Consider the following 15,746-nt stretch of genomic DNA (forward strand, 5'->3'; position numbering starts at 1 on the left):
CTTATTAGGACTAATTTATTTATAGGCTCTCATATGAGCAAGCTCTGTTCTCCCCACTGGAATTTAGGTTTTATTTGGCATTGCAACATAAAGATTACCACTTCTGTTTAAGTGATTCTGAAAAGCCCTGGGAAGAAAGGATTATTTCCAGGATGTCACATGATTAAGGTCATAGATGAAAGAGCTATTGGCTCAATAGCAAGGAAAGAATTTAGGGTTAGCACAGGGAGTCCCGGCACCAGCCCAGTGAAACATTACATAGTTGTTGAAACTTGAATCTTAGTACCTTTAAGGCAAGAAGTGAAAGAGGCCCTTAATGGAACTTCCCTGGTGGTCCAGTGGTTAAGACTCCATACTCCCAGTGCAGGGGGCACGGGTTCGATCTCTGGTCGGGGAACTAAGATCCCACATGCCACACAGTGTGGCAAAAAAAAAAAAAAAAAAAAAAAAAGGCCCTTAGTAAATGCTGTTTGTAAAGCATTTCCCTTATTCTGCCCAGAAATTCCTAACCAGTGAGACTCAAAGAGAATTCAAAGGAAGCCCCAGTATTCCTACATCCTTTCTCATCATGATTTACACTACTGGTGATTCTCCAAGGGCAGGACATACTAAATCCTTCTTAAAAAACAGAGCACTTCAATGTATTATAGGTTAATGGTTACCCTTTTCTCCCTCCCAGTAAGTCTCAGTAAAAGGACTATAGACCTATCCTAGACTAGTAGGGCCTATGACACTGGCTTTTGGAGACTTTTTCTAGGACCTTCCAGAGGGTCAGGATCCAGGTAGATCCGATTCAACATGCCCTGAAGAAGACATGTTGTTACTGTGGGTTTACCTTTTGGCCCAGTGAAATTTCACAATGCTAAGGTTTAAGCTTTGGTGACACGTTCTACATGAACATGGCAGGTTTATGCCTTTATAATCCTAAATGTAAATATATAACAATAGGATTTATTTCAATCTAACAGCCTTTCTCCCTCATTCTAAGGCTACTGAGAACCTCTTGTAATAAAAAGACATGATTTGCTGAAGGTGATGGTCAGGGGAACAGGACTACTACGGGAACAGGTACGTTGAGCTACATTAACCAGTAATACCCTCCAAAATGAAGTTTGTGCTTGTGGGCTGTAGGCAATAGCATTACTGGGCATGCAAAAAGCTTTTTATGGAACTGGTCTTGGAGAAAGGGGTAAAAACAAAAAAAATTTGATTTTGTGGGAACTGAAAGGACTGCATGAATTTCCTCACAGGTAACTGCAACAAGGTTTGCCTGAATTATATTTTAAAGGAAGAAATAGTACAGTTTAGCACTTAAAGCCCTAGGAGAAAGGTCCAGGAAAAATGGTTGCCTTCATAACTGAAAAGAGGGTGTTCAACCATCACTTGTAATAAAAATAGTTTTAATCCAGAATGAAGGGCACAAGCACTTACATTTAAAACATTCTGCTTTCACTGTAGTGAGTCTCAGTAAAAGCCACAGGATACATTGTTGTGTATTTCCAAAAAAATATGTAGCTGGGAGGGTCTCCAAACAATAGACACAGAGAACTCTGATTCAAGAGTCCAGCAGGAGCCCAGGGTAAAAGGGTTTACTCTACCTGACCATGATGGTGGATGGAAGCCAGGGACTTTATCAGCTTGTGGCAATCTTTAGCACCCTCCTGCTACGCATGCCAAGTGAATTTTAGTGACAGACACAGCAATTCTCTAGAGTTCCTCTGAGCCAGCCACCACTAGCAACTTCCTCCACAGTCATGCCAGGCACCAGTCATACTGCCAGATCCTCACTGAAGATATGCCTTCTCTTATATTGTTAACTTGGTTCCATTAGTTTCCTTCTTCATCTTTCCCATGTGACTCAAAGAGGTGGTGTGGAATCCTTTAAGATCAGTGTGGTGGCCACGAACAATGGTGCCTTGGATTACTCTTTTCTGATCTTATAAGATTTGGCTCCAGTAGGGTTCTGCAGTCTAGATTATCTCAATTCTGAGGCAGTTCACACAAAGTTTTCATATATAAGATGCTTCACCTCGATTACAGATGGTGAAATTTAACCTTGTGGATAGCCATTCTCTAGCACACATTCTATACTTCAGCCACAATGAAGTTCTTACCATGTTCTAAACATTCATACCTCTTTGCTTTTGCATATACCTTTTCCTCTATATAGATCGTCCTTTCCCCTCTGTCTGTGTGGCAAAGTCCTATTCATTTTTTAGGACCCAGTGTTTTCTTCCTGAATTTTCTAGGCAGTTAATCACCCCTTCCTTTGGGCTCCCACCACACTTTGCTCATATTGCTAATGTAAGCGGATTAAAACAGACATGAGAGAGGGTTTTTTGTCACCTCTCCCACCTGTGAACCTTGGCAAACTGACAAACAACAAGGCTTGCAAGAACAACTCTTGAAAATAATTGGACATTTATCAGGATGGGATTGCACCAGTGTTCTTGAGCAAGAAGCATGAAAACTGGAGCATCCTCCAACCAAAAGATTCACAGCAATTAACAACAAAAACTGCCAACTGAGACAAACCACAAGGAATCACACCCCTCCCTTCTCACTGTATGAAACTCCAATCCTATTTCAACGCGGGGAGTTATTTGGAGTTCAGGTGATCCCTGAGTACATCAGCTGAATAATGCCTTTAACCTCGATTTGAGTCACTTGGATTATTTTCTTTCAATATCAATATAGTACTTAGCAAGGTTACACAGCTAGTGAGTAGCAGAATGGGATTCAAACCAGGGTTTGTCTGGCTTTGGAGCTCAGATTCTCAATTACTATGGCCTGTTTGTTAGGAAAATGAACTGTCATCTTGGACTACCTGTAATAATTTTGTACAGTACTACTTATTCTAAAACACTGCTTTCTAGTCTTTTGGAAGTTTACTCATTTAATTTCTTGAACTGGCCATCCTAACCATTTCCCTTACAATATTGTATGGTATTTTTTTCACTGACTCTTTAAGAGTAAAATAGAGATGCGGATGATTTTGTGATAACCTTTTGACAACTCTAGAAAACACTGGGCAAGACCCGGGGTAGAGAATCAATCACTGTTCTGGTAAAATTAAAACCTCTGTTTCAGACCTAGGAATTACTACCAGGCACTTACATACACATTACTGCTTCAGAATAATAAACAAGAGGGTATAGATGGAACAAAACAAACCATAACCCCTTTACCAACCATGACCCCATAACATAATATGATTTCAATTTTTCAAAAAAATATCTATGCTTAAGTACTAGGATAGAGAAGGAACACCAAAAATAAAAAGAGGCTTTTAGGATGGTAGGACTGTAAGAATGTTTCTTCTGGGAAAAACAACAAACAACCACCCTCCCAACAAAACCCACCCACAACTACTATACTAGTTCTATAAATAAAAATGTGAACTTATAGTGGAATGATCATTCAAACTAATTTATTACTGGTTATAAAAGAGAGCTACGGTATTCCCTGGAGGCTCTATGCTATCTGTCAGAACCCAGCTTATTTAAAATTGGGGTATGGTATAAGGCCTCTTACTAAGTTAGCCTACACCGAAAAGACAGCAAATCAATGACTGCTGCTCATGCTACCCAGGCAATTTTGCACCAGTGTTGCTGCTTCCAGTGTTTGATTAGAATACTGAAATATTAATGTGCCACTGCACGTGTAATCTATGAGTGGTTTTGATTTAACTAATTCAATATTCAGGTCATATCCAATGATCCATGATCTTTGTCCTCAAACAGCTCACAATCTAGTTGTTTCAGCAAAAGGTGCAGAGTTAGACATGTTTATATGCATCAAGAGAAACAAACGAAAGCAATATGCCTGTTTACACTGTCCCTACTTGGCTTACCGATAGCTGGGTAATCACTTGCTGCAGGTTACGAATCATCTCTACATTTTCTTTTAATTCTTGGTCTTCCAAAGTCTCCACTAGCTTTTGAAGATCCACTTTGCAGCTGAAAATTCAAGCAAAGGAACCCAAGGGTTAATCATACTGCAAAGGCCAGTGGGTCCGTGATTATGTACTAAGGTGGTATAGGTCACAAACATCTGGTAGGAAACTTACGCTGCATGCTTCCTGAGCTCTTCTAGCTTGGCGTTCATTTTTTCATTCGCTTGTTCTGTCTGCAACAAAGACCCAGGAGATCATCAGTGGCACTGCCTGACAGCCTCACCTAATTAGGCCCTCTCTTCTGCTCCTATGGATTAAAACCTAGGTAGAGAGGCTAACTCCTTTGCTGTAATAGAGGATTTAGTGGACTTTGGTTATTTAGCAAGAAATGTGTTTTTTAACAGTCATGGAAATTAGCCCTTCAGTCAACATGAGCTACTAAAAATAGCATCCAAGCAGCTGGGTCTTATGCTTGCCATGAAGCTCAGACTATAGGGTGGAGCGTGAAGCCTTAATTCCATAGAGAACTTTGCAACTGGGGGAAAAAGCAATACTTCCTGGCATGCTACGCCCTGCTGTTTGCAAAAAACCCACTTGCTTTAAAACTGCCTCCTACACTACACTGTTCCCTAGCCCCACCATAAGGACATTTAAAACATAAAAGGGCCTCACATTGAATATGAGCTGAGGGTTTTTTCAAGTTACACTATGTTATATGGTAGACTAGTTTTAGCAAAAGAAAGCAAGAAAAAGATGAGGCATAAGACTGATGGCAGAGAAGAAGAAATGGCAGAGAGGCAGCTACATTTTGGGAAGGGTTACTGATATTTTCCATTTTATTTCAGTCACAGTATCTGTAACATGCTAGATGCTGCAACAGATTTGGGAAGGACAGTTTATATAGGACAAAACTGTTGTGCTCGTTATGAAGTTCTGACAAGACATCAAACAATAAACCTATTGGGCAGCCATTGTAACAACCTTATAAAGGTCAGATGGGTACACGGCTAGAATAACAAGTACTGTCTGTTATGTGAGCCACACTCACATGTGAAGCACAGCTTCTAGAGTTACTTCAAAGACATAAAATGTAGCACTGGAGATAGAAACCTGTATATAAAAAAATCCCCTAGATCCCATTTTCACCCTTCTGCTAGTAATGGACATTACAATGGACCTAGGATTTGGCCCCCTTTAAAGAAATCTTTAAGCAGGTTACTCTTCCTTGACTGGAGTACACTGATTCGTGAAGGTGTATAAATTACAGATGGTCAATTACATTTTGGTGGAAACTCATTTTTACTTCTGGCAATCGCTGTGCTATCAAATATTGAGTTGTATTTAGACTAGTAGAACAATGTTAGTGACAGAGCCCGCACACACTGATCCAGGAGGGTACTATCACACATGTAGTAGGACACAGAACTGGTGTAGTCAGTTACATAGTGATCCACTATTTGAAAATTAACCATATGTAAAAGGAGTTAAAATTAATTTTCCAGATGTTTTCTCTCTCCATGGCAGCTGTTAGGATGGGATATGAAATGTGACATTACGGGAAGGGAGATAGAAAGGAACTAAAATCTTAGTGAGGAGAATTACTTGGTATTATGGATGATTAGGCAGAACTTAAGGTGACAGAAGGACCTGGTTCTTTCCTCTCTGATATTTTAGAACAAATCCATTTTAAAATGGGCTTCATGTAGATTCTTTGTGGTAGATATATATGTGTTCACGGTATAAGTCTTTCAATTTTTCTGTATGTTTGATTAAACGTTCTTGGATTTTCCCTGGAGGGGGCTTCAGGGAGGATATGGTAATATTAATTCATTTCTTTCCATGTAACTTGTCTCTCATAATGAGAAGCATGTTAAGTATTTCAGAAACTAAAGTTAGTAAATGTCCAGACTGGTAGTAGTTTAGTCTTGAAGCCTCACCAAAATGATCCTCTCCAACATCTGGGCTGTCTGACCAGCAGCCTCACTTAGACCACGACTTAATTTTTCATTCTCCTCTACCAGTGACTGATTCTTCTCCATTAGGGATTGTAGATTCTCTGATGGTTCCACACTAAGACAAAGAAAGTAACATATTAGAAAAGTACTTGTGGACTTCCCTGGTAGCACAGTGGTTAAGAATATGCCTGCCAATGCAGGGGACGCGGGTTCGATCCCTGGTCCGGGAAGATCCCACATGCCGCGGAGCAACTAAGCCAATGTGCCACAACTACTGAGTCTGCACTCTAGAGCCTGCGAGCCACAACTGCTGAGCCCACGTGCCACAACTACTGAAGCCTGCATGTCCTAGAGCCCACGTGCCACAACTACTGAGCCCACGCACTGCAACTACTGAAGCTCGCGTACTTTAGGGTCTGTGTGACGCAACTACTGAGGCTGTGTGCTGCAACTACTGAAGCCTGCATGCCTAGAGCCCGTGCTCCGCAACAAGAGAAGCCACCGCAATGAGAGGCCCATGCACTGCAATGAACAGTAGCCCTCGCTTGCCACAACTAGAGAAAAGCCCATGCACAGCAGTGAAGACCCAATGCAGCCAAAAAAAAAAAGAAAAGAAAAGTTCCCGATTGATAACAGTTATATCAAAGGTGGATAAAAATATATATCCCATAGGCCTTAGGGTGGGATTGGTTTAAAATTACCCCCCAGAAGTCTAGAAAAAGCGTTCATTCCAATGTATACTTCCAGCCAGGTACTATATTGGATAAATAAAAATGTATGCCTGAACTACTTTAAATTAATGGTTTGGAGGAAGGTAATAATTCAGAGCAAGAAATGGTTGCAACAAGAATGACTAACCTCTAGGTTTAGGATCTTGGTTTAAGATCTTTCTATTTATGCTATGTAGGTAAGAAGTAAAGGCTAACTAATAGCTAAGATACATGTTCTCTCCCGCTTCTCATTCTCAATCCCTCATTAAAGATTAGGGAACTAGAGAAGGAAGAGGTATGGGGGAGGTAGAAGTGACACTGCTAAGGGTCAAAATTTAAGCTAATCAACATAAGTCAATTACCTATTTGCTGTAAAGTTAGGGAAATAGCATTTAAGGAGTGAAAAAGTTGAAATGATGACCTGTGGCCACTAAGAACACATTTCACAACTCTCCATAAACAAGTGCTCCCTTCTAAATGCTTGCCTCCCTTCAAACTGATGACCCACAGCCTCCTGTTCATTTGTCTATCAATTTTTAATGGCTTAGAGTGGGTGGTGGCAACAATAGTATTCATTTCAAATAGGAGTGGAAGGGACAGAAATAGCTTCAAAGAACGTTTGGCATTTATGCAGATTACTTCCTATCAGTTCCAGACTACTGAAACAGATCAATAAGAAGCAGTTTTGATTTGCTTTTTTTGTAATCCACTGGGATTAATTGCTCAAAAGACTAGAAAATAGGACTGGCAAAAAAAGATCAGAAGAAACATGAAGATTTGATCTGAAGGAAACGGAAGGGGAAAATGAATAGTTGTCAAGGATATAATAAAGAGAAAAAAAGGACAGGGAACAGCTGTTCTCAATCTCAAGAAAGGACAGAAAAGGATTTCAGGAATAGATGCCCTCTCACCCAGTTTAAGATTTCCATGAAGTCTTATAGAAGATCTTAGCATGTTCTTTATCAAAAGTTAAGAGCAAGGCCACACCATAGGGTTTCATTACACTCTTGAGAATTTACTAGAACTCTTATGAAGGAATGTTCAATTGTGGATTATAAAAATAAACTATGAGTAAATTTAGTGTTAGTTTAGATTGCTCTGATTTCTTTATTGTTATTAAACTGAAAACTTCCATGCATCGTTCATGCAAGTTGACAAGCTCCAAAGTAATGATACTTTTAACTCAATAGTTTTTTTCCTCTAAAAATTTCCAAGGTTTCTCTAAACCGGGGAAAATACAATGTAAACCAATGTTTCCTCTTTCAGATGCTATTTAATTGCCAATGCTAGTAGGATTCCTCAGTTGAGCATGTGAAAATTGACAAACACGTGCAGAAAATCGATACAAAAGCTTCAATGACACACATTCACAAAGAAAAGAATATAACCTAAGGAAAAAAGCAAAAAAAAATCATGTATATAAACTGTACATTTTGTAAAAAGCCTTAAGAAATGTCTCTAAAGATATAAATATACATTTTTGAGAAAAGTAGCATCTTTATTTCTCTGTAAAACATTGAACAATTGAGTTACATTGTTTCATTCATCAACTGTTTCTTAGAATCTGTTACTTTTGTAGTTAAAACTATATCCTATAGGATATTCTAGGTAGTTGGAAGTCTGGAATGGTTTTCATTAGTCTTGTCTTACATGAAACAGGTCTGGCTAAATTGAAAGAAAAGATGGGTCAATTGCTTCTAAACTGGCTATACTAGAACAGGTCTTTAGGAGACCCTTTAAGAGATCCAAGCTTTCCTCAGTTCCTTTATCCAACATTTAAAAAATATTATCAGGAAACCAAGATTAAATGACCCAAAGAGGGAGAGTTACAAAGAGAAGGGCAGTCATTTCTGGGAGATAAAACTATGACAAATTTTAAGATTTATTCTTTATACTTTTCTAAATGTTCTATAAGAAGCAAGGTATCACTTTTATAATCAGAAAAAATGATTGAGTTATTGAAAATAAGGATATTAAAAGAAAATAGGTCCACACCAAACACAAGTATAAACTCCAAATGGAAAAATGAAATGTAAAAAATAAAACCAACACAAGTACTAGAAGAAAACATGGGTGATTTCCTCTTTAATCTTGGCATAGAGAAAGCTTCTTAACTATGAAGCAAAATCCAGAAACATGAGGAGAATGTAAACAGTGTAGCGACTTTGGAAAAGTTTGGCAGTTTCTTTAAAAGTTAAACATATGACCCAGAAATTCCACTTCTAGGTATCTACCCAATAAAAAACATATGTCCATACAAAAACTTGCAAGTGAATATTCATGGAAGCATAATTCATAATATTCACAAAGTTGAAACAACCCAAAAGTCCATGAACTGGTAAATGGATAGACAAAATGTGGTATATCCAGACAACGGAATACTATTTAGCAATGAAAAGGAATGAAGTACTGATAATCTCAGAAACATTATAGATGAAAGAAGCCAGACAAAAAGTCCACATACTGTAAGATTCCACATACATGAAATGTCCACAATAGGCAAATTGTGTAGAAAAAGACAGCAGATTAGTGATTGCCTGGGGCTGGGAGTGGGAACAGGAGTGAGTGCAAATGGGCACAAGGGATCTTTCTGGGGTGACGGAAATGTTCCAAAATTGGATTGTGGTGATAGTTGTACAACTCTGTAAGTTTACTAAAAACCATTGAATTGTACACTTAAAATTAGTTAATTTAATGGTATGTAAATTATATCTCAATAAATCTAGAGGCTAAAAAATCTGGAGGCAATAAAAAAATGATGGATAAACTTTTTACTATATAAAGAGTAATTTTTTGGCCTGCCTGAGCTGAGGTGTTGGTGGCAGCCATTCTGCACTAGGAACTCCAGTCAGAAGAGCCAGGTGAGAGGCCTCTGCACATGGCCCCTGTGAGCAAGTGAATCCCAACTAAGCACAAAGGGGAAAAAAAAGGTCATCTCAGAGCTGTGACTATTTTCAAGGCCAGTGTTTTTCCCTGTGGAACACTGCCTTAGGGGCAAAACAAGGAAGGAGCAGCTGATTCTAATGTGCAGTGCAGAAGGAGAGCCACTGCAGGCCAGCTTCCCCAATTCTAAAGGCACTCCAGCCGTGTGGCTGACAGGGTCTGGGTGCTCCGGCTGGGTGTCAGGCCTGAGCCTCTGAGGTGGGAGAGCTGAGTTCAGGACACTGGACCACCAGAGACCTCGTAATATCAATTGGCACGAGCTCTCCAAGAGATCTCTGTCTCAATGCTAAGACCCAGCTCCACTCAACAACCAGCAAGCTCCAGTGCTGGATACCACATGCCAAACAACTAGCAAGACAGGAACACAACCCCACCCATTAGCAGAGAGGTTGCCTAAAATCATACTAAGTTCACAGACACTCCAAAACACACCACAAGATGCAGTCCTGCCCATCAGAAAGACAAGATCCAACCTCATCCACCAGAACACAGGCACCAGTTCCTTCCACCAGGAAACCTACACAACCCACTGAACAAACCTTAACCACTGGGGGCAGACACCAAAAACAACGGGAACTACAAACCGGCAGCCTGCAAAAAAACCCCAAACACAGTAAGTTAAGCAAAATGAGAAGACAGATAAACAAGCAGCAGATGAAGGAGCAAGGTAAAAACCCACCAGACCAAACAAATGAAGAGGAAAAAGACAGTCTACCTGAAAAAGAATTCAGAGTAAGGATAGTAAAGATGATCCAAAATCATGGAAACAGAATGGAGAAAATACAAGAAACGTTTAACGAGGACGTAGAAGAACTAAAGAGCAAACAAACGATGACGAACAACACAAAAAATGAAATTAAAAATTCTCTAGGGGCTTCCCTGATGGTGCAGTGGTTAAGAATCCGCCTGCCAAGGCAGGGGACACAGGTTCGAGCCCTGGTCTGGGAAGATCCCACATGCTGCGGAGCAATTAAACCCGTGCGCCACAACTGCTGAGCATGAGCTCTAGAGCCCATGAGCCACAACTACTGAGCCTGTGCACCACAACTACTGAAGCCCGTGCACCTAGGGCCTGTGTTCCGCAACAAGAGAAGACACTGCAATGAGAAGCCTGCGCACCGCAACAAAGAGTAACCCCTGCTCGCCACAACTACAGAAAGCCCGTGTGCAGCAACGAAGACTCAGGGCAGCCAAAAATAAATAAATTTATATTTTAAAAAAATTTCTAGAAGGAATCAATAGCAGAATAACTGAGGTAGAAGAACAGATAAGTGACCTGGAAGATAAAATAGTGGAAATAACTACCACAGAGCAGAATAAAGAAAAAAGAATGAAAAGAATTGAGGACAGTCTTAGAGACCGCTGGGACAACATTAAACGTACCAACATTCAAATTATAGGGGTCCCAGAAGAAGAAGAGAAAAAGAAAGGGATTGAGAAAATATTTGAAGAGATTATAGTTGAAAACTTCCCTAATATGGGAAAGGAAATAGTCAATCAAGTCCAGGAAGCGTTGAGAGTCCCACAGAGGAAAAATCCAATGAGAAACATGCCAAGGCACATATTAATCAAACTATCAAATATTAAATAAAAAGAAAAAACATTAAAAGCAGCAAGGGAAAAGAAACAAATAACATACAAGGGAATCCCCATAAGGTTACCAGCTGATCCTTCAGCAGAAACTCTGCAAGCCAGAAGGGAGTGGCAGGACATATTTAAAGTGATGAAAGGGAAAAAACTACAACCAAGATTACTCTACCCAGCAAGGATTTCATTCAGATTCGACAGAGAAATTAAAACCTTTACAGACAAGCAAAAGCTAAGAGAATTCAGCATCACCAAACCAGCTTTACAGCAAATCCTAAAGGAACATCTCTAGGCACGAACCACAAGAGAAGGAAAAGACCTACAATAACAGACACAAAACAATTAAGAAGATGGTAATAGGAACATACATATCAATAATTACCTTAAATATAAATGGATTAAATGCTCCAACCAAAAGACATAGACTGGCAGAATGGATGCAAAAGGAAGACCCGTATATATGCTGTCTCCAAGAGACCACCTTCAGACCTAGGGACACATACAGACTGAAAGTGAGGGGATGGAAAAAGATATTCGATGAAAATGGAAACCAAAAGAAAGCTGGAGTAGCAATTCTCATATCAGACAAAATAGACTTTAAAATAAAGACTATTACAAGAGACAAAGAAGGACGCTACATAATGTTCAAGGGATCAATCCAAGAAGATATAACAAGTGTAAATATTTATGCACGCAACATAGGAGCACCTCAATACATAAGGCAAATGCTAACAGCCATAAAAGGGGAAATCGACAGTAACACAATAATAGTAGGGGACTTTAACACCCCACTTTCACCAATTGACAAATCAACCAAAATGAAAATTAATAAGGAAACACAAGCTTTAAATGACACAATAAACCAGATAGATTTAATTGATATTTACAGGACATTCCATCCGAAAACAGCAGACTACATTTTCTTCTCAATTGCACATGGAACATTTTCCAGGATAAAGCACATCTTGGGTCACAAATCAAGCCTTGGTAAATTTAAGAAAACTGAAATCATATTAGAAATAAATTACAGAGAAAAAAGGTAAAAAACACAAACACATGGAGGCTAAACAATACATTACTACATAACCAAGAGATCACTGAAGAAATAAAAGAGGAAATCAAAAAATACCTAGAGACAAATGACAATGAAAACACGACAATCCAAAACCTATGGGATGCAGCAAAAGCTGTTTTAAGAGGGAAGTTTATAGCAATACAATCCTACCTGAAGAAACAAGAAAAATGTCAAATAATCAATCTAACGTTACACCTAAAGGAACTAGAGAAATAGAAAACAAAACCCAAAGTTAGTAGAAGGAAAGAAATCATAAAGCTTAGAGCAGAAATAAATGAAATAGAAACAAAGAAAACAATAGCAAAGATCAATAAAACTAAAAGCTGATTCTTTGAGAAGATAAACAAATTGATAAACCTTTAGCCAGACTCATCAGGAAAAAGAGGGAGAGGACTCAAATCAATAAAATTAGAAATGAAAAAGGAGAAGTTACAACAGACACCACAGAAATACAAAGCATCATAAGAGACTACTACAAGCAACTCTATGCCAATAAAATGGACAACCTGGAAGAAATGGCCAAATTCTTAGAAAGGTATAACCTTCTGAGACTGAACCAGGAAGAAATAGAAAGTATGAACAGACCAATCACAAGTAATAAAATTGAAACTGTGATTAAAAATCTTCCAACAAACAAAAGTCTAGGACCAGATGGCTTCACAGGTGAATTCTATCAAACATTTAGAGAAGAGCTAACACCTACCCCTCCCGAACTCTTCGAAAAAACTGCAGAGGAAGGAAGACTCTGAAACTCATTCTATGAGGCCACCAACAGCCTGATACCAAAGCCAGACAAAGATGTCACAAAGAAAGACAATTACAGACCAATATCACTGATGAAGATAGATGCAAAAATCCTCAACAAAATACTAGCAGACAGAATCCAACAACAAATTAAAAGGATCATACACCATGACCAAGGGGGATTTATCCCAGGATGCAAGGATTCTTCAATATACCAAATCTATCAATGTGATACACCATATTAACAAATTGAAGAATAAAAACCATTTGATCATCTCAATAGATGCAGAGAAAGCTTTGACAAAATTCAACACCCATTTATCATAAAAACTCTCCAGAGAGTGGGCCTAGAGGGAACTTACCTCAACATAATAAAGGCCATATATGACAAACCCACAGCAAACATTCTCAATGCTGAAAAACTGAAAGCATTTCCTCTAAGATCAGGAAAAAGACAAGGATGTCCACTCTCGCCACTATTATTCAACATAGTTTCAGAAGTCCTAGCCATGGCAATCAGAGAAGAAAAAGAAAAAAAAGGAATACAAATTGGAAAAGAAGAAGTAAAACTGTCACTGTTTGCAGGTGACAAGATACTATACATAGAGTATCCTAAAGATGCCACCATAAAACTACTAGAGCTAATCAATGAATTTGGTAAAGTTGCACGATATAAAATTAATGCACAGAAATCCCTTGCATTCCTATACACTAACAACGAAAGATCAGAAAGAGAAATTAAGGAAACAATCCCATTCACCAACCATTGCAACAAAAAGAATAAAATACCTAGGAATCAACCTACCTAAGGAGGTAAAAGACCTGTATTCAGAAAACTATAAGAGACTGATGAAAGAAATCAAAGACAACACAAACAGATGGAGAGATATACCATGTTCTTGGATTGGAAGAATCAATATTGTGAAAATAAGTATACTACTCAAAGCAATCTACAGATTCATTGCAATCCCTATCAAACTACCACTGGCATTTCTCACAGAACTAGAACAAAAAATTTCACAATTTATATGGAAACACAAAAGACCCCGAATAGCCAAAGAAGTCTTGAGGGAAAAAAACTGGAGCTGGAGGAATCAGACCCCCCGACTTCAGACTATACTACAAATTTACAGTAATCAAGACAATATGGTACTGGCACAAAAACAGAAATACAGATCAGTGGAACAGGATAGAAAGCCCAGTGATAAACCCACGCACCTATGGTCAACTAATCTATGACAAAGGAGACAAGGATATACAATGGAGAAAAGACAGTCTCTTCAATAAGCAGTGCTGGGAAAACCGAACAGCTATATGTAAAAGAATGAAATTAGAACACTCCTTAACACCATACACAAAAATAAACTCAAAGTGGATTAAAGACCTAAATGTAAGACCTGATACTATAAAACTCTTAGACGAAAACACAGGAAGAACACTCTTTGACATAAATCACAGCAAGATCTTTTTTGACCCATTTCCTAGAGTAATGAAAATAAAAACAAAAACAAACAAACAAACAGGGCTTAATGAAACTTAAAAGCTTTTGCACAGCAAAGGAAACTATAAATGAGAGGAAAAGACAACCCTCAGAATGGGAGAAAATATTTGTGAATGAATCAATGGACAAAGGATTAATCTCCAAAATATATAAACAGCTCATGTAGCTCAATATTAAAAAAAAACTAACAACCCTATCAAAACATGGGCAGAAGACCTAAGTAGGCATTTCTCCAAATAAGACATACAGATGGCCAAAAGGCACATGAAAAGCTGCTCAACATCACTTATCATCAGAGAAATGCAAATCAAAATTACAACGAGGTATCACCTCACACCAGTTAGAATGGGCATTATCAGGAACTCTACAAACAACAAATGCTGGAAAGGGGGTGGAGAAATGGGAACCCTCTTGCACTGTTGGTGGGGATGTAAATTGATACAGCCACTATGGAGAACAGTAATGGAGGTTCCTTAAAAAACTAAAAATAGAATTACCATATGATCCAGCAATCTTACTACTGGGCATATACCCAGAGAAAACCATAATTCAAAAAGACACATGCACCCCAATGTTCACTGCAGTACTATTTACAATAGCCAGGTCATGGAAGCAACCTAAATGCCCATCGACAGATGAATGGATAAAGAAGATGTGGCACATATATACAATGGAATATTACTCAGCCATAAAAAGGAATGACATTGGGTAACTTGTAGAGACGTGGACGGACCTAGAGACTGTCATACAGAGTGAAGTAAGTCAGAAAGAGAAAAACAAATATCGTATATTAACGCATATACGTGCAATCTAGAAAAATGGTACAGATGAACCCGTTTGCAAGGCAGAAATAGAGACACAGATGTGGACAACAGACGTATGGACACCAACGGGGGAAAACCGTGGTGGGGTGGGGATGGTGGTGTGCTGTATTGGGTGATTGGGATTGACATGTATACACTGATGTGTATAAAATTGATGACTAATAAGAACCTGCTGTTTAAAAAAATAAATACAATAAAATTTTAAAAATATTGTGGTAAAAAGCATAACATAAAATTTACCATCTTAACCAGTAAATTTTAAGTGTACAGTTCAACAGTGTTAAGTATGTTCACATTGTTGTGCAATGGATCTCCAAAAGTTTTTCACCTTGTAAAACTGAAATTCCATACCCATTATACAACAACTCTCCACACACACACCCCAGTCTATTATTTTAGTTTTGTGCCACTGCTTCTAATGCTCTTTACCTTCACCTATGTGCACACAGAACTTTGCCTATATTTTCTTCTAGTTCTCTTGTAGGTTTTTTTTTCTTAAAAATTGTGGGGAC

General features: G+C 38.6%; 1 protein-coding gene across 1 annotated transcript in view; it reads right to left on the reverse strand.

Annotated features, from left to right (window-relative positions):
* The window catches only part of KIF4A (kinesin family member 4A), a 126,489-nt gene that overhangs the window by 49,334 nt on the left and 61,409 nt on the right, over positions 1-15,746 (reverse strand). Inside the window, exons 11-13 of the mRNA XM_030850531.2 lie at positions 5,833-5,965; positions 4,070-4,128; positions 3,854-3,959 (exon numbers count right to left, since the gene is read on the reverse strand). Of these exons, the coding sequence (XP_030706391.1) occupies positions 3,854-3,959; positions 4,070-4,128; positions 5,833-5,965 (298 nt within the window). The remainder of the gene's footprint in view (positions 1-3,853; positions 3,960-4,069; positions 4,129-5,832; positions 5,966-15,746) is intronic.

The sequence above is a fragment of the Globicephala melas genome, chromosome X, assembly GCF_963455315.2.
Source record: "Globicephala melas chromosome X, mGloMel1.2, whole genome shotgun sequence".
Lineage (NCBI taxonomy): Eukaryota > Metazoa > Chordata > Mammalia > Artiodactyla > Delphinidae > Globicephala > Globicephala melas.